This window comes from Hydra vulgaris, chromosome 12 (assembly GCF_038396675.1).
Source record: "Hydra vulgaris chromosome 12, alternate assembly HydraT2T_AEP".
Lineage (NCBI taxonomy): Eukaryota > Metazoa > Cnidaria > Hydrozoa > Anthoathecata > Hydridae > Hydra > Hydra vulgaris.
In genome coordinates this window covers 70,076,914-70,104,083 of record NC_088931.1, presented here as the reverse complement: position 1 = coordinate 70,104,083, position 27,170 = coordinate 70,076,914, and the positions used below count along the sequence as shown (strand labels likewise).

The 27,170-nt window shown below is 28.7% G+C and overlaps 2 protein-coding genes across 4 annotated transcripts in view; one reads left to right on the top strand and one right to left on the bottom strand.

Annotated features, from left to right (window-relative positions):
• LOC136088971 (receptor-type tyrosine-protein phosphatase S-like) overlaps positions 1-27,170 on the top strand; it is a 160,937-nt gene that overhangs the window by 58,438 nt on the left and 75,329 nt on the right. The gene's annotated exons all lie outside the window — the stretch shown is intronic.
• Positions 23,541-26,538, bottom strand: LOC136089127 (uncharacterized). The gene is made up of 2 exons (XM_065814851.1): positions 25,875-26,538; positions 23,541-25,650 (listed from the first exon to the last, which is right to left on the bottom strand). The coding sequence occupies exons 1-2, from the start codon at positions 26,174-26,176 to the stop codon at positions 23,541-23,543; spliced, it is 2,412 nt and encodes an 803-aa protein (XP_065670923.1). The 5' UTR covers positions 26,177-26,538.

The window sequence follows — 27,170 nt, the reverse complement described above, 5'->3', positions numbered from 1 at the left end:
AAATAAAATAGTAACAGACTACGATCTTGTATAAAGCTTTTATACAGCGGAGAGCCAAGTGAAAATATCTTTTAAAATTAATTCGGCGCTGCGCTTATTAGGAGAGTTCATTACATAAAAACGGATTTTATTTTTTTTATAATAATTTAAGTTTTTTTCATTTAATAATGTGTAAATATGAAAATTTGGGTATCAAGACGTTTTCTGATCAAAAAGTGGTCCATAACAAACCTACCTTGAAATTAAATTTTACATAGGAATACACCTTTTCTTAAGCTTGAATTTTATTTTTTTCAAAAACATATAAATCTCACTGTACCCTACTGACCACCCCTTGTAAGTGTCTGGTCTCCGATCTAGGCTAACAGTTTTCATGAATAAATCAATTTCGTTTGCTGTTGAACTTTTCTGTTTGACATCTTCATCTGTGTGCATGTTTTTCAAGTTCAGATTGAAACAAAAATCTCATTGTTGTTAAATTCGGTGTTCTCTGTTTTGTCTTTTTCCAGGTATTTTAACAACATGACAACATGTGGAAATACCTCAGAAAAGCAAGAAATACCCGAGCTGGTTATTTTTTGTAATTTCTTTAAATAGTTTGAGAGTTTTGATACATTGTTCCATTAACTAACATCGACCAGATGTTAATTTGTTTAAAGAATTATGATCAGTTATGTACATCAAGACGTACAACAAAACAGCTTGCTTCTGCTCTAATAATTGCTCTAATAAAAAGTATGTTGAATTCCAGCATGTGTTTAAGTCTTTTATTAAATGTTAGTCTAGCAGTTTAGATTCTTGGTGAATGTATTTTAGTTTTTCTTGCGCTATTCTAGAGTGGTTTAAATGGGTGACGATTGGTCTTGCAACAGCTACCATCTGTGTTATTTCTATTTGAGAGTTAAGCGATACATTGACAGCCAGATGTAGTAAGTGATAAAAACTCTTGGCAGAATCATTTTCTAGCAATTTTAGTGCAAATTTTATTAAATAAACTCTTCAATTTTCGTGCAAATTCTATTAAATATATCAGGGATAATTTTCTCAGTCACGTAGGTGTGACAATGGATTTTTTAATACATACTGCTTTTTCCATAAGCTTGTTGAAGCCACTTGTTCAACAAGTGATAATGGTTCGTAGTCTAAGGTAATCAGTTTTCCAATTAAGTAATGATATTTTATTGATTTTGGACCATTAATATTTACACAATTTCCTTCAAGCTTTTTTTTTCAGAGTTAACTGTTTTTTTAAGTTACTTGTTACTGCTGTTATCTTAGAGTTGGTATAAGAGAGAAATCTAATTTTTTCTCCCTTTTGTTGGCTCCAGTTAACTTAGCATACTGCTCAGAGTGCTACTTTTGAAGGTAGATTTTTGAAGGTAGATTTTTGAAGGTAGATTTTTTTGAAGGTAGATTTTTGTTTCTAGCGAAGCTGGAAACAAAAAAGACTAACTAAAGAACCAACTGTAAAAAGCCTAACAAATTGTAAACTGTAAAAGTAAACAATTTGTTAGTTTTTTGTCTTCTTTACAAATTTTATCATATTTCCAAATAGGTGATTTTTTATTAAAAGATGCTATTTTTAAAGCTTTTTGCAAATAAAAATTTGAAATAATACAACTTTTATTACTTGTTGTAGTTTTTCGCAAGCAAAAGGACAATCGAATACTTAGTCTTTAATATTCACTAAATTGACTTTTATTCATTAATGACTCGATTTAAATAGTTTTTAAAGGATAATCAATTGTTAATGTATTTATGCAGTTTTTAATGGCAATATTTGAATCAGTGTTTTTAAAGGGGCTGATTTGACATTTTTGGTAAAATAAATTTTTCAATGATTAGTGTTTTTTGATGATTGCTTCATCAATTTCTTTTAAAAGATTGTTGAATTGTCATCTTCTTATACAAGTAAAGCCAGGTGAGTGTGCTTCAAATATGCTCTTTTGAAAAAATCACTCTCCTCCATGGCTTGACTAATCAAATATTTGCATCAGTTATTGCTGTTAAGTTTCACACTGTTTTTTCTAACAGCTGTTTTATAATTTCAATAGGATTTAATATGCTGATAAATGTTTTAAATCAGGGCTGTCGAGACATTTGTAAAAGAGTCAGAGTTGCTAAACAAAATCGTGACTCTGACTTCAATAGTAAAACTTCTCGGTTTTGGATGTGCATGTACAAAATATTTAACTTTCAAAAAATTTTTCTTATATAATTAGCAAAAAAAAATTTGTTTAAATTATTGCATAATATTTTTTAAAGAATTTTTTATAAATTTTGCTTTGAAGTCTGAGTCGGAGCCATACTCTGAAAATTTCAATGATTGGAGCTGGTACTTTTTTTTTTACAACTCCAGCCCCTTTTTCAAACATTAGTGAGAAATTAACCTAAAGCTCATATTAGACAAATCAAAATTTCCTAGGTTGATGATTTTTAAAACCTGTTAGCACTAAAAAAAAAATTTTTTTATCTGTGGGTGAAATAATTATTTTCAAATTTTTTAAGACAGGTTTTTACAGATTTTTTTTTTTTAGTTTTGAGATAAAATCAAATTTTTTGTTGATATCAAGTAAAAATTAATAAATCTAAGTGGAGGGAAGGATGGGGGTTGGTTTATTTACTTTTTATATCATAAAAATTGATTTTTTATGATATAGATAAAGTATGCGTTAAGTTATGTTCCAATTCATTTTTATGTTCTGAATATTAGTAAAAAACAAATACAGAAAATATGAAACCTTAATATTATTGGAAAAACCTTTAAAGATAAAAGTAGGAAAGGCATTACTCATTGTCCTCCTCAGAATATTTATGATATTGTAAGTAACCGAATACAATCATTTCCACTCAAAAAATCGCCTTACTCAGGGACAAAAATCTATTACCTCATTGCCATTTAAAAGTGAGCAGTTTTTTTTATTGGAACCATTTTGAAGCAAATTTTAATATTCGTTTTTGCCGTCCACAAGTAGCAGCACTTGTTGCAAGTACGAAGATTAGATCCCACTCTGAAATCCCCATGGTTAAATGATGTGACTCAAAAGGTCGCGCAAGCTGAATTGGATGTTCATAAACAGATGAGTAAAAGGTTTTACAATGCACTAAAACATGAAACATAAGAAAATGGCTAAATAAGAAGCACATTCTATCTTTATCATTTGACTATATGAAGACAATAGGCTTACCAGAAATACCCATCCAACATTTTTATTACACGAGACAGCTGTCAGTCACTGTTTTTTCTGTACATGACATCAAAGGAGGAGAAAGTTACATATATTTGTACCATGAAGGTCATGGAAGAAAAGGGTCAAATGAAGTTTCTACTTTTTTAAATGATTTTTTAAACTCAGTATACTATATTATGGTTGTTTTGTGATAACTGTATTGGACAAAATAAAAATCAAACTTTATCACGTTTTTGTTTATATTTGACTGACAGTGACAGGTTTGATAAAGTCAACCTTTTTTTTCCCAAAAAAGGGCATAGATTCCTGCCCTGTGGTAGGGTCTTTGGCATGATCTCGAAAGTTTTAAAAACACATGATCATCTTTACAATATCCATAAACTCAGAAAGCTTATTATTAATTGCTCCAGCTCAGAAAAGTTTACTGTGAAAGAAATTGTAGATGTAATTGAATTCTTAGATTTTAAAACTTGGAACACCAAACATTACAAAAAGTCTTGAGTTTCTGAAGAAGCTAAGGGTAAAAATACTTCAAAGGAAAGAAAAAATCAACTTTTTTGTTAGTAACCTATTTCATTTCGTATATGACTGTGATAAAAAAGGCTTCATCGAGGCATTCATCAAATGAAAAGGTTATACTTTTTATATGGTTAACCATACTAGTGCTGTATCACAGGTGAATAGTTTAGCTTACCCAAACGAAAAGGTTTCACTTAAAAAATAAGCTGTACTCCTGGCTAACTACTGAGTGTCTAGGTCTCCCTGATAGTGACTTTGAGGAAGAATTGGAATAAAATTCTTAGACCTAATGGTTACTGTAGCAATTTTATTATTTTTGTATATATATTATAATTTAATTAAATTAACTTATATTTATGTATTATATTGATTTCTTACATGTTAAAACATTGTTTTAAACTTACTTTTAATTTATTTTCATTCCAAAAAATTTTGTTTTTATTTAAAATGGGGAATTTTTTGAAGTGTCAAACATTAAATTTTAACTAATGGAAAATTACATAAACTATCAAAATGCATTAAAATGTTAATCTTGCATGAATGTTTTAGAAATATATTACAAAAGTTCCGTATATTTATGAGAAAAATATATAGTTTTTTTTAGTTTACCCAAAAACGGATTTTGAGCAACATCGTTCTTTTAAAAACTGAAATTCATTTGAGGTCTGTAATTTAAAATAAATATTTAAATTTGTAAACAAATGAGTTGCATTTAGTAAATTCAATTCATTTATTTACAAATTCTAGTGACAATTTATATTATAAATACATTACCAACTTACATAAACCACAAACAACGCAATTGCCACTAAATGCTCTAAAGCTTTCACTATAGAATTACACTTATTGTGTAATTCTATAGTGATATTATCTATCTTACTATCTTACCTAACAGGTCATAAGAAATATAGCCTATAAATAAGAACAAAGTTTGATGTAACAAATAGTCGACAAACAACATGCCCAAACATGCAAATAAAATAAATTAGTATAGTGGATATTGTAGCGTGATTACGGTATTCACTTTACTTATGCAAGTTGGAAACTGTGAAGTTTTCCATGTGTTACCAAATATTCAGCTATTTAGCAGAGAGTCAAGCCCAATATTCAGTACTCAGTATTCAGCAATATCACTATTTGTGGGATCTCTTATATAAACTATTCAAAAATGTGCAGCATGTTTTATAGCATACATCGCTTATAGCATACATTGCTTCAAAGAATATAAGAGGCAAATCACAGCATATGCAGCATACAAAACCTATGATGTACACTGATAGCTAGATGCCAAATTGTGCTTAGGCACAAGTATTTACACACTCAAAACCTGCATTGATGCCAAAGTGAAGTCATATTTTTAAGTCATATAAGTTGTTTTCTTAGTTTATAATTTTTATTAAACACAGTTAGGAAGTGTCATTTTACAAGTGCAGCATTTTACATCTATTAAATGTGTTTGAGTATGTTATTAGAATAAAAATTGTAATATTAAATATTTATTATAAATTTAATTTAATATTAATATTTAATATAAATTTAAATTTAGTTAAAAATTAATTTAATTTATATTAAATATTAATATTAGATTAAATTTTTAATACTTAATTATTTGTTTATTTGTTTTATTTATATTATATAAGTATTATATATTTGTTTATTTGTTTATATTATATATTTGTTTATTTGTTTTATATAAGTATTTTTGTTAAGTTGTTTATACTTTTTTTATGCAGATTTTTTTGAAGAAATTGGAATGGGAATTCAAATCATTTTTAGCTATTAAGTCTTTTTAAACACAGTTAGAAAGTGTCATTTTACAAGTGTAACAATTGACATCTATTAAATGTGTCTGAGCATATCATTAGAATAAAAATTGTAATATTAAATATTTAATATAGATTATAACAACTAGAAAATTTTTTTTAGTTAATATAATTTATTATTTATATTAAATAAAAATGCATTATGAGGTTGTGTTTTAAATACGTGTTTAATTTATAAGTTGTTATGATATTTTATATATCATTTTTAATCACAAGTTTAATAATTTTTTTTTGTTGGTTATTTAACTAATTATGTAATTTTGGGAAGAATATAAAATTAAGCCAATATGCAGAGAAGCAAGTTCAGAGTGGTAATCAAACTCAGAAATTCTCGCTTACAAGACAAGCACCACCACTACACTACTGAGGCATGTAAACTTAAAGTTAATTAAATTATATTATAATATTGGTTTCAAAAGATCAACTTTCATCAACAAAAGTAACGGCAAGCATATTGAAAAAAACTGCAAACTATCTAGTTTGAGTAAAAATATTGAGGACATTTTAGTAAAAATTTATGAGTGATATTGGTTTTAGTTTGACTATACTTGAAATACTGTGTGTTGTTAAATAATACTTGGTTAATTCAATTCAAATGTGTTTTAATGGCAGTAAAGTTACACTTCCTGGTATTACTCATTTATTAGACGTCATTGTGATGAGCTATCACTCAGAACATCAAATTATATGCTGTCAAACCGTGCAATGTTGACTCAGCCAGGCACTATTGATCGATGGTATTTATTAAAATTATATGTTTATATGTACAGTAGCATGCAAAAGTAGCCAGACAAGAGCTTAACTTGAGATAACTTTTGAATGAAAAGTCCTTAAAAGTGTTGACATTTAAATCTTTCTTTAAAGTAATTGACTTATTCAATGTTAAAGCAACAAAATTTTACTGGGAATAAATAATTAATTTCATGTTTTACTGCATTCATTTTGAATACTTTTTTTTTAGGAATAGGAATATATATATATATATATATATATATATATATATATATATATATATATATATATATATATATATATATATACAGTAGCGTGAAAAAGTAACTGGACAAGAGCATAACTTTTGAATGAAAAGTCCAATTTCTTTCAAATTTTCACTGAAATGTCTAAAAATTGATTACAAATCTAAAAACAATTGAATTTTTACTAAATCTTAGCAATCTAATCTTAAAAGTTTATTTAATTAAAATTTTTTAGTGCAAAAGTATCTGGACACAAAAAAAACTTGAATTAAGTTTTTTTTTTTAATATTTTTTAAATTGAAAATACTTTATTTTAAAGTAAATTGCGTTAGTACTTTGTCGGGAAGCCATTAGCATTAATTACTGCTAGACAGTAGCAAGGAATTGAGACCACCAGCTTCATAATCATAATAATTTTGATTTTTCCCCGTTCTTGGTTCAGAATATTCAATAAATTAAATTTATTTGTTGATTTTCAACCTGAAATTTGTCAATCTATATGTTCCCATAGATGTTCAATAGAATTAAGGTCAGGGCTTTGCTATGTCAATTCCATTAATTGAATTTTTTTGTTTTTGAAAAAGTCTTTTACAACGGTTGAATTGTCTTTTGAGTCATTATCCTGCTGAAATATCCATCCTCGAGCCCTGAAAAATGTTCTATGCAAAATGCTGTCTTGGTAAATGCTGAAATTAGGGAACTTTATAATGTAAAATTTAGTGTTGATCAATCAAACGTCTTTTTCAATTTTCAATTCTTTATTTATATAAAGAATTGAAAAGCACGCTTAAGATTTGCTAATGAATATTTGAATTGGGTAATAAAACAGTGATTGATACTTTTTATACTTTTTAGTGATGAATTTAAGTTTATGTTAATTGGATCTGATAATATTAGACATGTCCGTCGACCAAAAGGACATAAAAACAATCCTAAATACTAGCTACCAACAGTAAAGCACAAAAGGTTGAAATGTCATGAACTGGGCTAACTTGAATAGAGATTGTATCGGTCCTATCCATTTGATTGATGGCAAAATGGACAAAAATATGTACAAAGATATAGTTAAGTATGTTATGCTAAAGACAAAATGACATGCTAAAGATAAAATGCCTTGAGGAGGATGTTTTAGCAGGATAATGACCCAAAGCACACTTCAACCCTTGTGAAAAACTTTTTTAAAACCAAAGAAATTCGATTAAATGAATAGCCTTAGCAAAGTCCTGACCTTAATTTTATTGAATGTCTATGTAAGCTCATTGATCAACAAATTTTAGGTCGAAAACCAACAAGTAAATGTGATTTATTGAATACTCTGAAACAAGAATGGGGAAAAATCAAAATTATTATGATTATGAAAGTGGTGGTCTCAATGCCTTGTCATTCTCAAGCAGTAATCGATGCTAAGGGCTTCCCGACAAAGTACTAAAGCAATACTTTAAAATAAAGCATTTTCAATTTAAAAAAATGTTTTAAAAAAATAATCTAATTCAAGTTGTTTTCTTTTTGTCCGGATACTTTTGCACGCGCATATTTTAGTTAAATAAACTTTTAAGATGAAATTGGTTAGATTTAGTAAAAATTCAATTGTTTTTAGATTTGTAATCAATTTTTTTATCATTTCAGTGAAAATTTGAAAAAAATTGGACTTTTCATTCAAAAGTTATCTCAATTTATGCTCTTGTCCGGTTACTTTTGCACGCTACTGTAAATATATTTTATAATAAGTTAATTCTTAATTAAAAAAAAGGCGCAATTTTTAAAAGGTAAAATTCAATTTGATTGTAATGTTTAAGTTGTCACTTTTTTTATAAACTGCTTAATTTATAGCATTTTAATAACCTGCTCCATAATTTTTAAAACTTTTGCCATCAAGGTTTGCACAAGTTTTTGATATGTACAATATGAATGGATTCGCAAGTCATTCCACATTTTTAATTACGATGAATCTGATCTTCAATGTGATCAAGGCAAATTTAAGGTAGTGTGTCAAAAAAGTTCAAAAGGGCCTAAGAAACTTTGCAGTAGTAACGAAAAGGCTTCAGTCACAATACTTGTTTGTTATGATGCTTTTAGGACATTCTCGCCTGTTCATGTTTTATTCCAAGGCGCAAAGTACTCAAGCCTTACCAACACTGCCTTTACCAGTCACCGCAATTCCAGAAATTCCTTCAAGTATACAAAAGTATAGAGCACAGAAACTTCTTCAAGCTCATTAAAACAAAGACTCCCTTTAACATGCTGCACAAGTGCTTGTGAGCACTTTAAAGACATCAATTTTAAATGCTTTACATCTTGGCCTACCCAACGGTTCCATATCAGATTCAATGCTAAATGTTTCTAATAATAATATACACCTCATGAAAAGTTATATTATGACTTCTGAAAAAGCTTTGATAGAACTTACAAATAGGCAAATAATGGCACAAAATAAAAAGAATAAAATACAAGCTAGAAAAGATTTGCTTGAAAAAATAAAACAGGAGGCTAATTCAATTAAGACTCAAAAATATTTGGCAAAGGAAGCTGGTTTGTTTAACAAACCTACTATTAAACAATGAAACAACTAGTGAAGGAATCAAAGTTCCAACTATATCAGAATCTGAAGTGACTTCCATATATCAACACTGTAAATCTGATGGTTCTGAATTCTAAAAAATATCAGGCTAGCGAAATTTTTTTTGGAGATAAAATTACAATTCAATAACAATTATGGATGCGTTGCAAATGCTGTGACAATGGGTTATGTGGATCTTGTTGTTCTACTCCCTCCCTGGTTACTGGTATTATCTGATATTATATCATCATTAAACATAACCACATTTAAAAAATAGTTTTCATTATTTGTTGATGTCTTATTAGGATTTATATAGCAATCAAACTTTTGAGATTGTACTGAAAGTTCGGTCAAAGTAGATGTTTTCATTTAAAATTAAATATTGAGTACTAATTTTTATTTTTCATTTTTTTATTTTTATGATTTCAATTATCAATATAATTGCCTGTATGTTTTATGAAAAAGAAATTGAAATTTTTTTATATGTGTGATAAATATATGTTCAAAGTCTAAGTGACCAAATTTAGGCAATTTTACGGTAGTAATTTTTTAGTGAATTAATGAAATTAATAATAAGTCATAACTTTTTACAGTATAATTGAAACTTTATATAGTGTACTCTAACATCCCAACAAATCAGTAGGACTTTGCATACCTGTATGAGATAAGTGACTTAAGTAAAAGTATTTGTTTTAAATAGTTTATGATTTTTGTCTTTAATTGACTCAATGGTGTATGGATTAGTACTCTTATTTAACCTATGGGGTGTGAATTTAGCTCTAATGTAAAACATTACCTACTATTTTCAATATTCTAAAATTAAAACTATAAAATTATATTTAAAAAAAATAATAACAAGTCATTCCTTATGAAATGAATTTATTTATTTGAATTAAATATAGTTTATAGATAAAAGTCTAGTAAAATATTTGTTTATTTTCTCAACTTTTGGCACAATGATGTTTAAAAGTAAATTAATACATTTTTTAAATAAATAAATTATTTGCTTAGGTTAATAATTTTTAGGTTAATGTTTTTACACTTAGTTTGTTTATGTGGTATTAAAACAGTAGACAAGTTTTTCTACTGTAGCTGCATATTTTGATTATTTCGATATTTCAAAAAAAAGTTTGTTTTCATTAAGTTTTATTTTTTATAAATTTATTTAAATATTATTTGGTTTAAATATTACCAAACAAAAAATTGTACACATATATACATATATAAAAACTACCTGGTTACCATTCACTCTGCAAAAATGTCAAAGTATAAGTGCAAAAAACTACACTATTTACAATTAACTGAATTTCATTGCAAATAATTATTAATCAAGGCTTTCAAACCTACAATTCAAATAATCAAGTTTATTTGTCAAAATATCCACCCTTTGCTTTTCCTACTGCATATACAAGTTTTAGCACACATTTGATTAAATCATCCAAAAAAAAATATATATATATATATATATATAAATATATATATATATATAAATATATATATATATAAATATATATATATATATAAAAATATATATATATATATATATATATATGTATGTATGCATGTATGTATGTATGTATGTATGTATGTATGTATGTATGTATGTATGTATGTATGTATGTATGTATGTATGTATGTATATTTTCTCTCTGCCAGGTCATGATAACCAAATTTAAGGTTAATTGGCTGATATTGATATGATGGTTGCTCAATATTGGTAAATTGTTAGTGTTTTGAGAGTTATAATACAAAAGTTACATTTTCTTGAATGTTCAGTTTTTGTTCACAAACAAGTTTTGAAAGTAAAAAAGGGTTAGCTAATTATTAAGAATGAAATAAAATGGAATGTTCCACTCACTGAAGTAATTAAACCAATAAAAAATGAAAAAGAAATTAATTAAGCAAGTAAGTGATCAAAATATTAATTAGCAAGTAAGTGAGCAAAATATTAATTAAGTAAAATTCAGTCAGAGTCAGTTTGAATCATTTTGACCACAGTGCTTTTAGAATAGGAAGGATAAGTTTTTTTGTGGCAATGCACAAGCTGAAATAGAAGTTGTTTTTGTTCCTCATTCTTTGTAAGAGAAGTATTGATTTAGGACATGAAATGCGGCTGGTGCACGAAAGGAAACTTTGGTTCCATTGTTAGTCTCTGCTCAGCCCAGAACGACCGAACATAGTTTTAAAAATTCCTCATAATCATCTCTTGGCTGTGACTTATCTAGAGCTGCCTTGCAAAATGTGATCCTTTCTTTATGAAGATCCAAACTATGCGCATCAAACATATCATCAGAGGCTACATTGTAAACAGTTTGTTCAAAGGACGACCAATTTTTCTGAAATTTTTTAAACTTAGCAACAGCGAGTCCTCCAGTGGCTCCAAATAAAGGTACTTGCAAGAACAAGCTCTAAAACATGATGCCAACAGGCAACCCAGGCTATATCTTTGCCACAACAATCCTCAATAAAGGTGCATGCATTATTTTTCAAACCAGTGTTACTGGCAGCAGTGTCAAACACCATTCCAACAATTTTATCTTAACAGGTTTGACTTTGCACAACCTATTTTTGGTACTCCATGTAGCATCTCTTCACCACCACCCCTAACAAGAACTGCAATTTTATCAACTGTTTCTTTGTTGCTAGAAATGTCAGGTAACAACTTGCCATGTTAGAGTAGCAGTACTGAAGCAATGTTGATTGTATTGTTTATGTGTGCAACAGCCACTTGCCTGCTGTTCTCGTAACATAAACATCAAATAGAGCTTCTTAAAAAGTCTTGGTATTGATGTCATATCCCAGAGCCATTCCAACTGCTCCAGCAATATATGTTGCACCTCTGTTGGATATATTAACTCTGTCCAGAACTCCAGCAATGTTTGGATCTGCGAGTATTTTGACTTTTTCTTATTTTAGCTGAGGTTTAAAGGATAGACTACCAGGTTGAAACTCAACATCCGAACTATATAAAAAATACTGGATTGGAGTCATGACACTTCAGTTATTTCTACATTTTCCACTGGATTGTTTGATACATCAGAATTTGAAAGAGATAAGGTGGACGGCATATAGCTACGCGCTGGAAAAATAGACTCAGCCGCATCCATGAAGTGATCACTTTGGTGTGACATTATTTTTGATGAAAAAGTTTTAAATTATTTCCTTTCGAGCATGTTTCCTCTACTTTTTTTTGCCAGTAAATTATCGACACCAACCATACTGTAGGATGAGGTATGATTCCTCTGCATGATAAGAAACCTCCTGTTTCTTTGATCTTTATTTTTATCAATGCGTCACTAGTAGCAACAACAAAAAGGAGGCAAAGACAGTTATTGAATGTTTCTTGGTTTTCCTAATCTAGATCGTTGTTTCTAGTTGGATTTTTTTTTTAGTTTTCTATAGTCATCAAAGAGTTTAATCAAGATTCAAACTCAGGAATTCATTCTCTGGTTTGGAATGCGAGCTTGCTGCCTAATTTCAAAACTGAGATGCTGCTTCTTTTAACTGTGATTTTTTCTTCATGTGGAAAAACGTGAAAAGTCAAAGAACATCTTCATTTGTTGGAAGATGTGATCTTGAAGTTCCTGTGTGCCCTTCCCTAACAGCTGCACTTCAGCACTGCTTCTTGTTTTTGCTATTTATTTAATCTAAAATCAATTGAAATCAAATTATAATAAAATGACATCATTTTACAAGCAATTGGTAGTATTTGCAGTGATTACTGATTACAATTGATTAGGCATTAGAAAGTGTTTGAAACTCTAAACATGTTCCAATCTACTTCAAATTTTTATCACACACAACTTGTATGAGGTAAAACAGATTTAAGCTTGTAAAGATTAGTTCTGATAAAAAAATGTTTTATCTTTGTTTCATGGACCACTCTAATATATATAAGTATTTATATTATAAACATTAGCACTTACCTAATTCCCGGTACTGCGGGAACTATCAACATTTATACTATATGTATATATATATATATATATATATATATATATATATATATATATTTATATATATATATATAGTATATATGTTACTGGTTCCCGAAGTACCAGGAATTAACGGGTGATGCAAAAGTTATCTGACAAAATAAAAACGTCAATAACTTATTTATTAATAAAAAAAAAAACTACTATTATATTTTTTTTTGAATAAAGCATTTATCTTTTAATAAGAATATATTATTTTTTATATGAAAAAACACCACCATCTGCAATTGATCTCGATTTTGCTCTGACGCCTTTCATATGCGACTGTAAAAAGTTTAAATCAATTTCTTGTAGTTTTAGTTTAATGCGATCAATCAAAACTTGCTCTGTTGAAGCTTGCCAATCTCCCTCGGAAACCTTCTGTGCCAAATGTCCCCAAAAATTTTCAATTGGTCGTGCTTGAGGCACATTTGGGGGATTGGATTCTTTATCAACGTAATAGACATATTGGTCCATCCAATTTAGAGAATCTTTAGAATAATGAGGACTTGCTAAATCTGGCCAAAATAAATAGTTAAAGTCTCCATGATACTTGTGAATAAATGGAAGAAGTTGTTTTTCTAAACACTCATTAATATATATTGATGAATTGATCGCTACAGCCTTGGAAATGCAAAGCAATGGCTCGGACATACCACGGTCAGATATGGCTATCCACGTTAACAATTTTTTTGGAAATTTCTCTTTTCCTATAAAACGAACACTTTCTGGGCATGTCTTTTTGTTGTTTGTGTAGTATCCAGAATTTGTAGGCATGTTGTCCCCTGCAAAACAAAAGTATTTTTTGTCATCGATGACTAGAAGCGATTTTGTGTTATAGAGTTGGTTAACTAGTTTCCTGCTTCTTTTCTTTGCGTTTATTTGTTGTTCTATAGTGTAGTTTGGAGTCTTTTCACGTTTTCTATATTTAATATTCATTTTTTTTAACTGACGACCAATTGTCGATTGATTTACACCGAATTTAATACCTATTTTTCTCTGACTGACCCCTTTTCGATAGTTGACAAGTCTCGTTAATTCGGGTTTCTTTTCTCTAGTCCAGGATGTCGGACGACCAGGGTGCTTTCTATCAGAAAACGATTGAAGAGTTTCAAGTCTTTTTAGGTTATCATATATTGTACTTCAAGCAAATCCTTCCTTTTCAAAATGATTTACGATTTATTTTTTTTTAAATATTAGGTTTATTTACAAAAAACATTTTTAGTCGTTTTTGAAAAGATTCTCGTTCAGCTGCATTTAACCTCATTTTAAATAATTGTGTTTCAAATAATAAAGTTTATATTTTATAGAACGTTTATGCCTACGCATAAAACCACAAAAACTAATTATTATGCTCAAATAATGAAATTAGGATTTGTCCGATAACTTCCGCATCACCCGTTAGCTAATTACTAATGGGTATAATATAATTTAATATTGCAACTCTGAGTTTCATGTGTTACTACAATCTTTAGAAAAGTAGTAAAAATTTAATTTGGCGACCCAAAGTGTTCTCAAACTTTTTCCATAAAAAAAGAAAATAAAACACCAAATTCTTTTAAATAAAACATTGCCCGGTCTACCCTTCAGTTTATCTTAATGTTCAATCAAAATTGATTTTTACTACTAAAATTCTTATTTCTCCTTTTTATTTTGTTTTACTTTTTCATATTTCGAATTTGTGCAACTAAAGATTTCAGCCTTGATATCCAAATATGTAGATATCAAGTTTATGAACCAGGTCCTAGTCCTGCACCAGCAGACCAAATGTCAGGAAGATCTCTGGTTTATCTGTTCAACACTTTTTTATGTATACAATATTATACATGATAATAAAAAGATATTTTCTTTATTTATATATATACACTTATGTGTGTGTGTGTATATATGTATATATATACATATGTATATGTATATGTATAATATATCTATATATATTTATATGTATATGTATATATATATACACATGTATATATACATATATATATATATATACATGTATATATATTAGGCTGTCTCAAAAAACAACACTCAAATATTTAATGGGTCCCTAATATTTTCAAATAAAAAATTTTTAAAAGTATGTCAACCTGGTACTCAAATGAAGCAAAATTATATAAAAATTTCAAAAATAATATTTAATTTGGAAAAATTTCAACTTATTTATCAAAATTGTCATAAAAATACATAAAAAATGCATTTTTTTGTTTTTTGTTAAAAAACATCATTTTTCATGTAATAAAAACAAAATAAATAATTCTATATTTGAAATCTATATTATTTTTGAAATTTTTATATAATTTCGCTTCATTTGAGTACCAGGTTGACATATTTTTGAAAATTTTTTTTTTTGAAAACATTAGGGACCCATTAAATATTCGAGGGTCTTGAGGGACCCCTTAAAATATTTTTTATTCAAAAATATTTTAAATCTAGTGTTTTTGTATTAGATAGAACACATTAAGGGGGTCTCTGCATATATTTTTCAAAAATGTTGTTTTTTGGGACACCCTAATATATATATATATATATATATATATATATATATATATATATATATATATATATATATATATATATATATATATATATATATATATATATATATATATATATATATATATATTAGTAGTAGAAAATCACTTAACAAAATTTTTTTCCATTTAACACTGTGTTTCATCAACAAAGATTCATCAGAAATGGATGATCAAATCAATAAAACTTCAATTTATACCAAAATTAAATTACAGGAAGTTGCAAACGTCTTAACTACTGTAAATTTTCGCACATTTGTGGAATTTGCTGACACTATTATAAAAAGAATTCTTTAGAAATGATTACTTATGCTATTTTTTTAAAATGTTTTTTTAAAAAGGGTAGTTAATTTAAATATTATTTGAACTCATTTATTTTTATAGTTTTTTAGGAGAAACTTATTTTCGTGCCTACATTTAGAAATTAATTCCGATCTTTTGTTTAATAAGCATTCTTGATTTGCATGTGTAATTATTTCAAATTTTTCGTGTAGGCATAGTATGCATTTTTTGGAAATATTGTTATATGCAGGCGCTGTTTTAAGGATAGACCAATTCAGTATAAAATCATCAATATTTTTTTCTTTTAATTCCCATATATATTTTGACAGCATGGTGTCTTTTGAATACTTTTTATTCTTGAAAGATTGCTTATGATTCTTGAATTTGTATACCATTAATGAAAAATGGATGGTTCTTATTGTTGGAGCCTTAATGCATTACAGCGCACTTTTTTATGTTAAATTTTAGCAATCAGTCTTGAGTCCATTCATATAATTTATTCAAGTCTTCCTATATTTCTTTAAGACACAAATCTGAATTTACTATTGATAAAATTTTGGTATCATCTGCGTATAATTTTGAAACGTTTTTGATTGTATCTGGCAAATCATTAATGTAGATAACAAAAAGAAATGGTCCAATAACTGAACCCTGCGGCACTCCGCTAAAAACATCAACCCATTTAGAGACAATGTCACTGCTAACCACTCTCTATCTCCTATTTCTTAGAAAGGATGTAATCCATTTTAGTACTAATCCATCAATACCATAAGCTTTTAGTTTCAGCAACAATCTGTTATAAGCAACTGTGTCAAATGCCTTTGCAAAATCCAGTAGAAAAACATCAACTGGAGTATGATTTTCAATGTTTAATGTTATAAAATCTATTGTTTCTAATAGATTTGTTGTACATGATTTTTTCTTTATGAATCCATGTTGTTGTTCTGATAGCAAATTGTTGTTATAAAAATGAGTTTCAATTTTTGTTAGAATAATACCTTCTAGTATTTTGCACAGCACTGAAGTTAGGGAAACTGGTCTGTAATTAGCTGCCACTGCTTTGTCACCTTTTTTAAATAGAGGTGTTATATTTGCAGATCTAAATTGAATTGGGAGTTGGCTCGAAGCTAATGATTCTCTGAAAATTAATGTTAAAGGAAAAGCAAACGCCTCTGCAGAATTCTTCAGTACAGAAGGGTGAAGTTTGGGCCAAAGGTTTTATTTTCATTAAGACTCTGAAGCCTGTTCAAAACAGCATTATAACTAATGTCATTAGGAGTAAGATCAGAAAAATTTTCAGCACAATAATTTACTCTTGACTCAAAATTAGGAAGAGCACCATTGGGTTCAATAACAAATACATCTTGAAAACACTTGTTTAAAATATTTACAATTTCAACTTGATCTTGTGAAATACATCCATCATCTTTTCGTAAAGCTTTAATTGAATCTTTTACAACTAATTGATTGTTTATATATTTGTATAGCAATTTTGGATTTTGCTTTGCTTTTTTTACTAAGTCTTGTTCATAATTAATTCTAATATTCTTGACTTCAGATTTTAAAACCCGGCATAGTATTTTATATTCTTTATTCAAATTATTATCTTTCTATTTTTGAGCACAATTTCTATATCTCAAATTTCTCTTTTTTCTAATCAGAGATTTAAGTTCTTTATTTATCCAAAGAGATTTCATATTTATAATTTGTGAAACATCAACAGTGGGAATAAATAAATTGCTTGCAATGCTTGAGTAGTCAATTAACTCATTATACATATCATGAACTGGTTTATTATTGTACAGTTGTACCCAGTTAACATTCAAAATAAATTGAGAAATTTTATCATAATTTGCTTTTTTGTAAAGAAATTTATAACAGTTTACAGGAGGAATTTTTACTTTATTTGTAAGAAAGTAATTAAAAAATATAACCAAATGACCTCTAGTGGTATTACCAAGAATAAACTGTGTATCTATTGCACATACATTTCCGGATTCAGTTATAAAAATCAAATCTAATATATTAACTGCCACTTCGTTTGAGATTTGGAAAGTTGGAGCATTTATATGTTGATATAAAAAAGTGTCATTTAATGTATTACTAAAGATATGCTCAATCCCTGAATTGTTGTTAATAGAAGATACATTTCCATTAGACCAATTTATTGAAGGAAAATTAAAATCTCCCTTAATTAAAACATCTTTGAAGCCTTTTTTATCGACAAAATTTCTAGCTTCTTTAAATACTAAATCAAAAGCAGCCATATCAACAAAATCATTTGGCCTATAGAGACAACCAACTAAATATTTATCTTTACCAAAAAACACTACAACCCAGACTTGCTCAATTTTGCTCTGACTAAACTGAATATTGATAAGCTCATATGAATCAATCGAACTTTTTACATAAAGGCATACACCACCTCCTCTGCATCCATCACATCTATCTCTTCTATAAATATTATATCCTTGAATATTGACTATTGAGTTGCTCTTGAACCAAGTTTCACTAACACCAATTAGATATGGGCAATTTGTATTGACAACAACCATAAATTCATCGAATTTATTTTCCAAAGATGTTGCATTTAAGTACATACACCTCAAAAAAGTATTGTGTTTAATGTTTTGATACAACTCGTTATCTAGATTATATGTTTTTTTTTAATTTTTGGATTTGATTTTGACAGATTCCATATCGAGTTTAATTTATTTCTCTCTTGTCTAAGTTGATAATGTAACTGTCTTTTTGACTCAGTTAAATCTGGATTTATATATATTGATTTATGAACCTCACTATTTCTCATGTTTTTAGCTGCTAAAAGGATTGGATTTTGCAGAGTAGGTTTACTGAGTTCAACAAGGATATGACCAGGTTTTGTTAAATCTTTATAGTGCAACTTTCTCAAATATACTGGCTTCACTTCAGCTTTATCAATGAAAGACAAAATACCTGTAATTGCAAGTTCATCTTCTGCTTTTTTTTCAAATATTGATTCTTTTTTGGATTAAGGTACTCCATAGATAATGATATTTTTCTTTCGTTTCTCTCTTTCATTTAGTTCGTTGATTGTTGCATTTTCAACAGTTAGCTGTTCAACTGGCTTTTTGAGGTTTTTACTTCCTTTTTTCACTATCTTAACCCAATCATTGCTAATACTAGGAGATTTTAATTTGTCATTTGCTGCATTTAAGTCATTAAGTCAAGGATTACCTCCTTGATGTGAGTTTTTATAATATTTTATTTCTTATATCTTATTACACAGGGACTAAAAAGTTTCAGTATGTGTTTTTTTCCGTATATATAAATATATATATATATATATATATATATATATATATATATATATATATATATATATATATATATATATACACGTTATTTATTATATAATATAATTTAAATGTATATTAATATAATATACATATATATATATATATATATATATATATTAGATATATATACATATATATAACATACATATACACATATATAATATATATATACATTAGGGATATGACTTTTTTGCAACCTACTAGGCCTGTATCGTAATTCAATGAACTTTTATGTAAAAAGAACGAATAGATGTTTCATTTTGACATATTTTGAAAAAAGGTCACCCCAAAACCAAAAAATCGAATTTTCAATAGGTACACTTTTGTACAGTAAATGAATATTAAAGGCTGAAGATGTTGTAAGAGTCATACTCCTGTTGTTATTTTATTTATTTATGCAACATGTACTGTGATATAACAAAAAACATTATGTGATATATAATTATACAAGTATTACAAAATTAACAGTATCAAAGCGTCTAGTACAACAATATACATAACTGTCTGTGTCTATAGGCCTACTGTGTTTAGTACATGGGTCACATGATGCTCACGTCTCATAAAGAGTCTAGCGCTTATTACTTAGAATGAATCGAAGTTGCAGTTTGTCTTTCTTTCTGCAGGAAGCATACAGGTCTTCCATCACCTTGATTGCACGTTCAGCTATCTGATTACTTCGCGGTATGTTGATGACGGATGGCTCTTTCTTCCAGTGATTTTTGAATGACTGCAATGCCTTTTTGTAAGGCTTCAATACATCAGATAAATTCTTGAAGTCATTGTCATTGTACTTTTGACTACTAAACCAATGTTCTGCCCACTCATATGAAATGAACTTGCAAACCTTCTCCAAATTCTTTCTCGCTTCAGGCATAAGAATGAACGCCAGAATGGCGAGAATGGCTCTTGAGTTCCATCTGGCATTGCTCATATTAGGAATGTTCTGAAAGTGAATCAGAGGGAAGTTTCTTTGTTCTTCATAGAACCTAAACACTCTTGTTAAATGGTACAAAAACTTCATATCGTCTCTCCACCCTGATTTATCAAGAATTTCTACAGTTCCATTCACAAACCTATCCTTCAGTTCATCATACTTATTCAACAGTTCAGACACAAATGGGTATTCAATGTTTGGAGATTTGGTATCACCCCCAAGTTCTTCGTCCATCACCAGACGGAGAATCCTGTCTAGTACGTGATGCTGACAACCGATAAATTGTGGTATTGTGACACCCTTTAATTTAAACATACGTTGCAACTTCACAACAACTCCATTTCTCTTCCCAGTATTGACGTTTGTTGTATCAGTAATGATCATCTTAATTGAATTCCACAAATTGTATTCATCAATAAGTTTGGCAATTTTTTCAGCAACAGTTTCAGCTTTGCCATCTTTTAAACGCAGTGCATCAAGTTTCACATCAGTTCTTTCATTCTGAAGTACAACTACCTGATATTCCTTATCATCTATTCGTTTGCCGTCAAAGTGTAAGGACCACTGTTCCATTTTAAGTTGTTGTATCATTTCTTTTTTTAATTTACCTGCCTCTTTGAATATGGACTTGTAAATTGCTGATTGACTTGGAGTTGGAATATCAATACCTTGTTGTGATAATACATTGCATATTTTAGCAGCTTTCTTTGTGGAAACTCCACTTGATGTAACCATACTTACAGCAAATTTACTTTTGTAGTGCTTTCTAGTTTTTTTCTGAGTGTCCTCATCATCGTCTTTATCACCGTCGTCGTCTTCATCATCTTCACTCTTACTTTTGCAGTTTTCAGATTCAGTACCACTGTCTGTGGTAGACAGGACTTGTGATGTGGAAGGTATTGCTGTTCCAGACTGGACTTTCCTTCTCTTGGAAGGGTGAATGGTTTCTTTACTTGCCACTTGTCCTGTTGAGTACCCTACCTGTCCTTTACTTTCTTTTTGTAGGTGGTATAGACGTTTATCTTCCGAGGATAACCACTGGTCATTCACTTTCGTGATGTCAAATAATGCATTGAGAACATCATATTTTCCACGCTTGACACATTCATCATAGACCTTCAGCACCTTCATAAGCTTTGCTCTTATCACTTGATCAGACACATGTGGAAAATTCAGTTTATTGTCCCACAATTTTGTAATTTCCTTAGAAATTTGGTCTATTCGTTCTTTTCTTCCTTTAACATATGCTCCGAGAAACTGGTATCTTCCTACGATCTGCAATTGAAGTGGTATTCTGGATTTTTCATCGAGTGAATGTTCTTCTACATCCACGCTTCCTCTTCTTCTGTGTGACTCTTGAAATCTCACCAAATTTTTAGTCCAAGTCTTCTTGTTCTTTGTTACTGTGGTATGACTTTTCTTGTGAGACATCATATAATATTGTTACGACTTTACGGATAGCTGAGCGTAAATATCCGTTTAATAAAGTCGTTTAATTAATAAAATACTTTAACTGTATAGTAATCCAATTATAGTTCGATAATCCAGTCAATCTTGATAACAGTTCGATAATCCAGTCCGTATCCTAACGATAATGCTACAACTACTTATACTTCGTACACTTACAGCGTCTTTAGTTCGCTACAGTAGTTCCTTATTAGCTCAGTTACACGCAGAGTACTTCATAGAACTATTCACATTATCAACACTGAGCTCTGACAGCAGCTCGCTTATATAATTATTTAGAGCTTCCAGAATGTTCTACTAAGTTCTATAATCTTCTACAGTCTGTTACAGTCATCTATATCACCGTGGTAACACAATGACGTCATCACATAACAATTCCAAGTATTTGCCGGCACACGGCCGTTTCGTTGCCATGGTAACGTGTGGTGTTATATTTATAAATTCATAACAAAATAATGAAATAAATAGAATTAAGCTGAGAATTAAGCTTAAGATTAAAACATCGGTCAAAAATGAATGTATAAAAATGGTAAATCAAATTTTTATTTTGGGGGTGACCTTTTTTTGTTGCAGAAAGCTATTTGGGCCTTTTTTCATGATTTTAGGTAAAAGTTCATCGATTTATGATACAGGAAACATTTTATTTGAAAAAAAATTAAAAAGTCATATCCCTAATATACATATATATATATATATATATATATATATATATATATATATATATATATATATATATATATATATATATATATATATATATATATATATATATATATATATATATATATATATATATATATATATATATATATATATATAAAATGTTGAGTATTTTTGAAATTTTTATATAGTTTTGCTTCTTTTGAGACCCAACATGATATACATTTAAGGAACTTTTTTGATAACATTAGGGACGCATCTGATGTTCAAGGGTCTTGAGACCCCTAAAAAAATTTTTGTTTAATTTTTTAATTCGAGTATTATTTCATTATAAAGAACATATTTTGAGGGTGGGAGCAGACATTTAAAAAAAAGTTGCTTTTGTGACTCCCAAATTACATCTTTTTTTAAAAATATATAAATATAAATATATATATATATATATATTATTATATGTATATATATATGTATATATATTAGGGTGTTTCATATTTTATCAATTTTCGAAATCGAACTCGCGAATCGATTTATAAATTGACTATTTGTATAAAAATAAGTTTGAGCAAAAAAAAAAAAAAAAAATTTAATTTTTAGGGTCCCCGCCAGTTCGATTTTGGGCCAAAAATGATGGGTGTTTTAAAGGCCTGGCGGGGACCTTAAAATTTATCGAAATTTTTTTTTTATTCTTTTAAATGTTATATGTTGGATTGAATATTAATCACATAAATGGAGCATGTTGAAAAAATTAAGAAATTAGTCTACAGAATCTTTTAAAATTGGTTAAAATACAAATTTGCCATCTTAAAAATCTATTTTATCACTCAATCGCGTATAAAAAACATTTTTGATTTTCTAATAAACTGTTTCCAGACGCGGAAAAATCAATAACCTAGATTTTTTTAATAATAGTGTCAAATGAGGTATATACAGGTCTAAAAAAAAATTTCTTTTATCCTTCGAGGTAACCTAACCCTTACGCTAACCTTAATAGCCTAATAACAATTGTTTATTTTAATTATTTTTATAATAAAAAAGACTTAATGAACTTACTGCAACATTGTTAAAAGTGGTATTGTTGTTATTAGTTTTATTGCCTCAAGATTAGAAAGTATATGGTAGCTTTTTAACTTTAAATGATTTTATTGTTGCAAAGTTTTTTTTGGTTTTGTAAAAAATAAAAAATAAAAAAGAATGATATGTTTAAGTATAATTAAATAAAAAATACATATTTACAAATCAATATTACATCATTAAATAAAAGTCATCATTTAAAAACTATATTATCTATTTTGCAATTGCTTGATATGCTAATTGCAAATCTTCTTTAGTCTTTGCCTTGTTAAGGTTTTCTCTCCTTTGGTGAATAGCTAGCAGTAAGTCCTGACGATCGTCTTCATTGTGAACGTTATTTACAAAGTCTGATACAACTTTAATAGATCTTTCAGAAACGTCGTTAACCACTGCAAGGTTGGAAACAAACTGGGAAAAAATCTTAAACTGTTCAATATACTCCCATAGTGGTGCCGGGCTGTTTAACCAAAGTTTATCATTTAGCTTAGTAAGGTTTAACAAACTAAATATGAACCAAGAGTTTTCTCCCACTAGTTGGGCAATACTTGGTGGTTTTTCTAGGTTAAAGTTAAGAGTTTTTAACAAATTTAATTTTTCGGAATGCCGAATAAATTCAGGAACTGGTTTCGAAAAGACCATTTTTGCAACTTCTTCTCTCTCTGCAACAGAAATACCTTGGTCTAGAAGAGCCAGCGGAATTAAAGTTTCATCAAGGTACCATAAATGTGATTCCATTGAAACCATTGTGGCATCAATTCCATTTAAAATTGTTTCAGAATTCTGAACATATTGTTCTATGTAACCTCTATATTTTGTCATTTGCCAATAGGCTTTTATATCTTGGTAAGGCGCAGCGTAAGGTAAAGAGGTTTTTAAAAACCAGACGGTATAAAAGATTGAGATAAACTCAGCAGTAGATTGCACTTCGTTCTTTTGATCGTCTGTCAATTCATAAGACAGTTGCAAACTCAATATCCGAATCTTGAGATAATAAATAGCTTTGGACATAAAACGTGCATGAGACACGCACCCTGGAGCTTGAATTTTAAAATCTCTTTCAGGGCATAAGTACATTAGGGTTAGTTTCAATAACTCCTTGTAGTCCCCTCTGGGAAAAGTGTTTTTTTTTAGAGCAATCTCGCAATATTTTACAGCATTGAGTTTATGGATTTCTAAGAAAGTGGTAGCAATAGATTGAGTGTCATATTTTACAAACTTTGAAGAGTCAATGCTACTTTTAATGTCATTCCAGTTTAATTGGAACCGTTTAAACATTAGGTTTTCTGGAGATTTAGTTTTTCCACTGCACTGTCTTTCACAGAAGTGTTTTAGATGTAACTCATAAACATGCCTCCTGCAAGCCAGCTCTAGTAGAATTGAGTTTTGTTTATGACTAAACCTGACATTTGTACCAGAAAGTCTTCCTGTATTTGTAGCTGTTGTATCAAAACATAAACCTTTCACGTCATCACATATTCCATACTCATCCAGTATTTTAACTAAAGCATCGTATTGAGCTTGTCCAGTACCACGATCAATTGCTGGAATGCCAAGGAGCTTCACTTTACCATCAATATTTACCGAGACCGCAAATCGATCTCTTTTTGATTTTATACCTTCTGTGATGTCTTCGATAATTTTTCCATCAAAATGTGCTATTATGGGAAAAGTAGCTTTAGCGGTAGCAATTTTTACATTTTTCTTATATTGTTCAGCATTTTCCCGAATAGATTTTTTTTGAGCTCGCCAAATAGTTGAATGAGACATTGAAAAATCAGCCACATTTCTGCCTGAACTTACGATTAAATCCGTACATACATGCACTAGATCTCTTGATGAAATATTTTTTGAGACTGATGTCATGGCAATATCTTTAACAAAACCTTTCCTTAACTCTTGTTTTGCGTTACTTGGGCCGGGTTGCGATAAATCAAAAGAAATATCTGATTCTGTACTCATGTCACTGATATCTGAGAGAAGCTCTAGATCTGTAGTTGATTCGTCTATTTGGGGTAACTGTTTAATATTACAACTTTTTAAAGGCTTCTTATCTTTATTTACCGTTTTATATCTCATGTCTTTGCTCCCCAAAGTCATTAGACGACTGGACTTTTGGTCTTTTAAAAATTGGATATCAACATAGTATGAAAGTTTATCAAGGCTCGTTTTTTTTAAGATTTCCTTAATATTATCTTTACCAATCCAAAATACCTGCTCCCCCTTCTCTTTGAATTCTTCCCTAGATTTCTCTGCTGCTTTAGAGTCTTTATTCTTACTTTTCTTTAATGTCTCCCAACTATCGATTAAACGAGTAATATTATTCCTGAAAAAATTAAGATAATACATTAAATAAAATAGAAATATTAACTTTAAGATGCACCTTATATTTTGCATTATTAAGCTATAATCCACACGTAATAACAACTAAAAAAATGAGTTGCAGTGGTACTACAAAAAAACCTTAATCATCTACTAGCTTATTAAGTTCGAATAATTATACAAATTTATAATAACTATTTTATTATAAATTGAAATTATAAAACTTACCTTATAGATTTATCCGTTAATAATCCATCTTTATAACCTCCGTCTAACCATGGTTTTTTTACTGCAAAAAGAATACAGTTGTCAGGGCAATTGACAAGTCCGGAGCACTTTGCGAATTTATCGGGCCCATCAGTACAACCAATAAACCTTTTGGATGGAGTTAACTTGTTACTAGATCTTTTAAACTGAAAGTTAAGAATTAATTCTTTATTTGTTGCAAAAGTTATCTGAGTTAAGTTTTCTATCAGGCTTTCTTCTTCAAATAAATAAGCTCTAGCTTTTAGTCTCGTAATTTTAGCCATTTTGAATATTATTTAAAAAAAATATTAAAGCACTTATTATTAGTAACGCAAATTTAGTTTAAATACTTTGTCTTCGCATTGGAAAGTAGTTGTTAAATTTTAAATTATTATTTAAGTACCTTGGTATATACATTTTCTAAAAATATTTTCCGATCAAATTTCCGGATTTTCAATTTATTGCTCTCTAATGTTTATTAAGTAGGGGCCATTAAGGTTAGTGTCCGGGGCATGTTACTCCATGGATCCAATTATTATTTTTTTTAGACTTCATTTAACACTAATAAAAAAACTATTCAAATTATAGTTTTTTCCGGGTTTGGAAACAGTTTATTAGGGTATAAAAAAAGTTTTTTATACGCCACCGAGTAATAAAATAGGTTTTTGTGAAAAAAAATTTGGATTTTTCACCAATTTCAAAATATTATGTAGACTAATTTCTTTATTTTTTCGACATGCTCCTTTTATGTGATAAACATTCAATCCAACATATAACATTTAAAAAAAAAAAAGATAAATTTAGATAAATTTTAAGGTCCCCGCCAGGCGTTTAAAACACCCGACAATTTTGGCCCAAAATCGAACTGGCGGGGACCCTAAAAATTAAATTTTTTTATTTTTTTTTGCTCAAACTTATTTTTATACAAATAGTCAATTTATAAATCGATTCGCAAGTTCGATTTCAAATATTGATAAAATATGAAACACCCTTATATATATATATATATATATATGTGTATATATGTATATATATATATATATCTATATATATATATATATATATATATATATATATATATATATATATATATATATATATATATATATATATATGTATATATATATATGTATATATAGATATATATATTCTTCATCATATATATATATATATGTATATATACATGTATATATTCTTCATCACTAGGTCGTAATCACTCTTATGTGTTGTTTTGTAGTTATTTATGTTTTGAATATTTTTTTTCTGAATACAACACCA

What these genes read in the sequence shown, in the direction of transcription:
- LOC136089127 (XM_065814851.1), bottom strand. Translation starts at nt 26,176, where the DNA reads ATGGCTAAAATTACGAGACTAAAAGCTAGAGCTTATTTATTTGAAGAA. An exon ending in TTAACGGATAAATCTATAAG is followed by an intron (nt 25,651 to 25,874) that starts GTAAGTTTTATA and finishes TAATTTTTTCAG; the next exon opens with GAATAATATTACTCGTTTAA.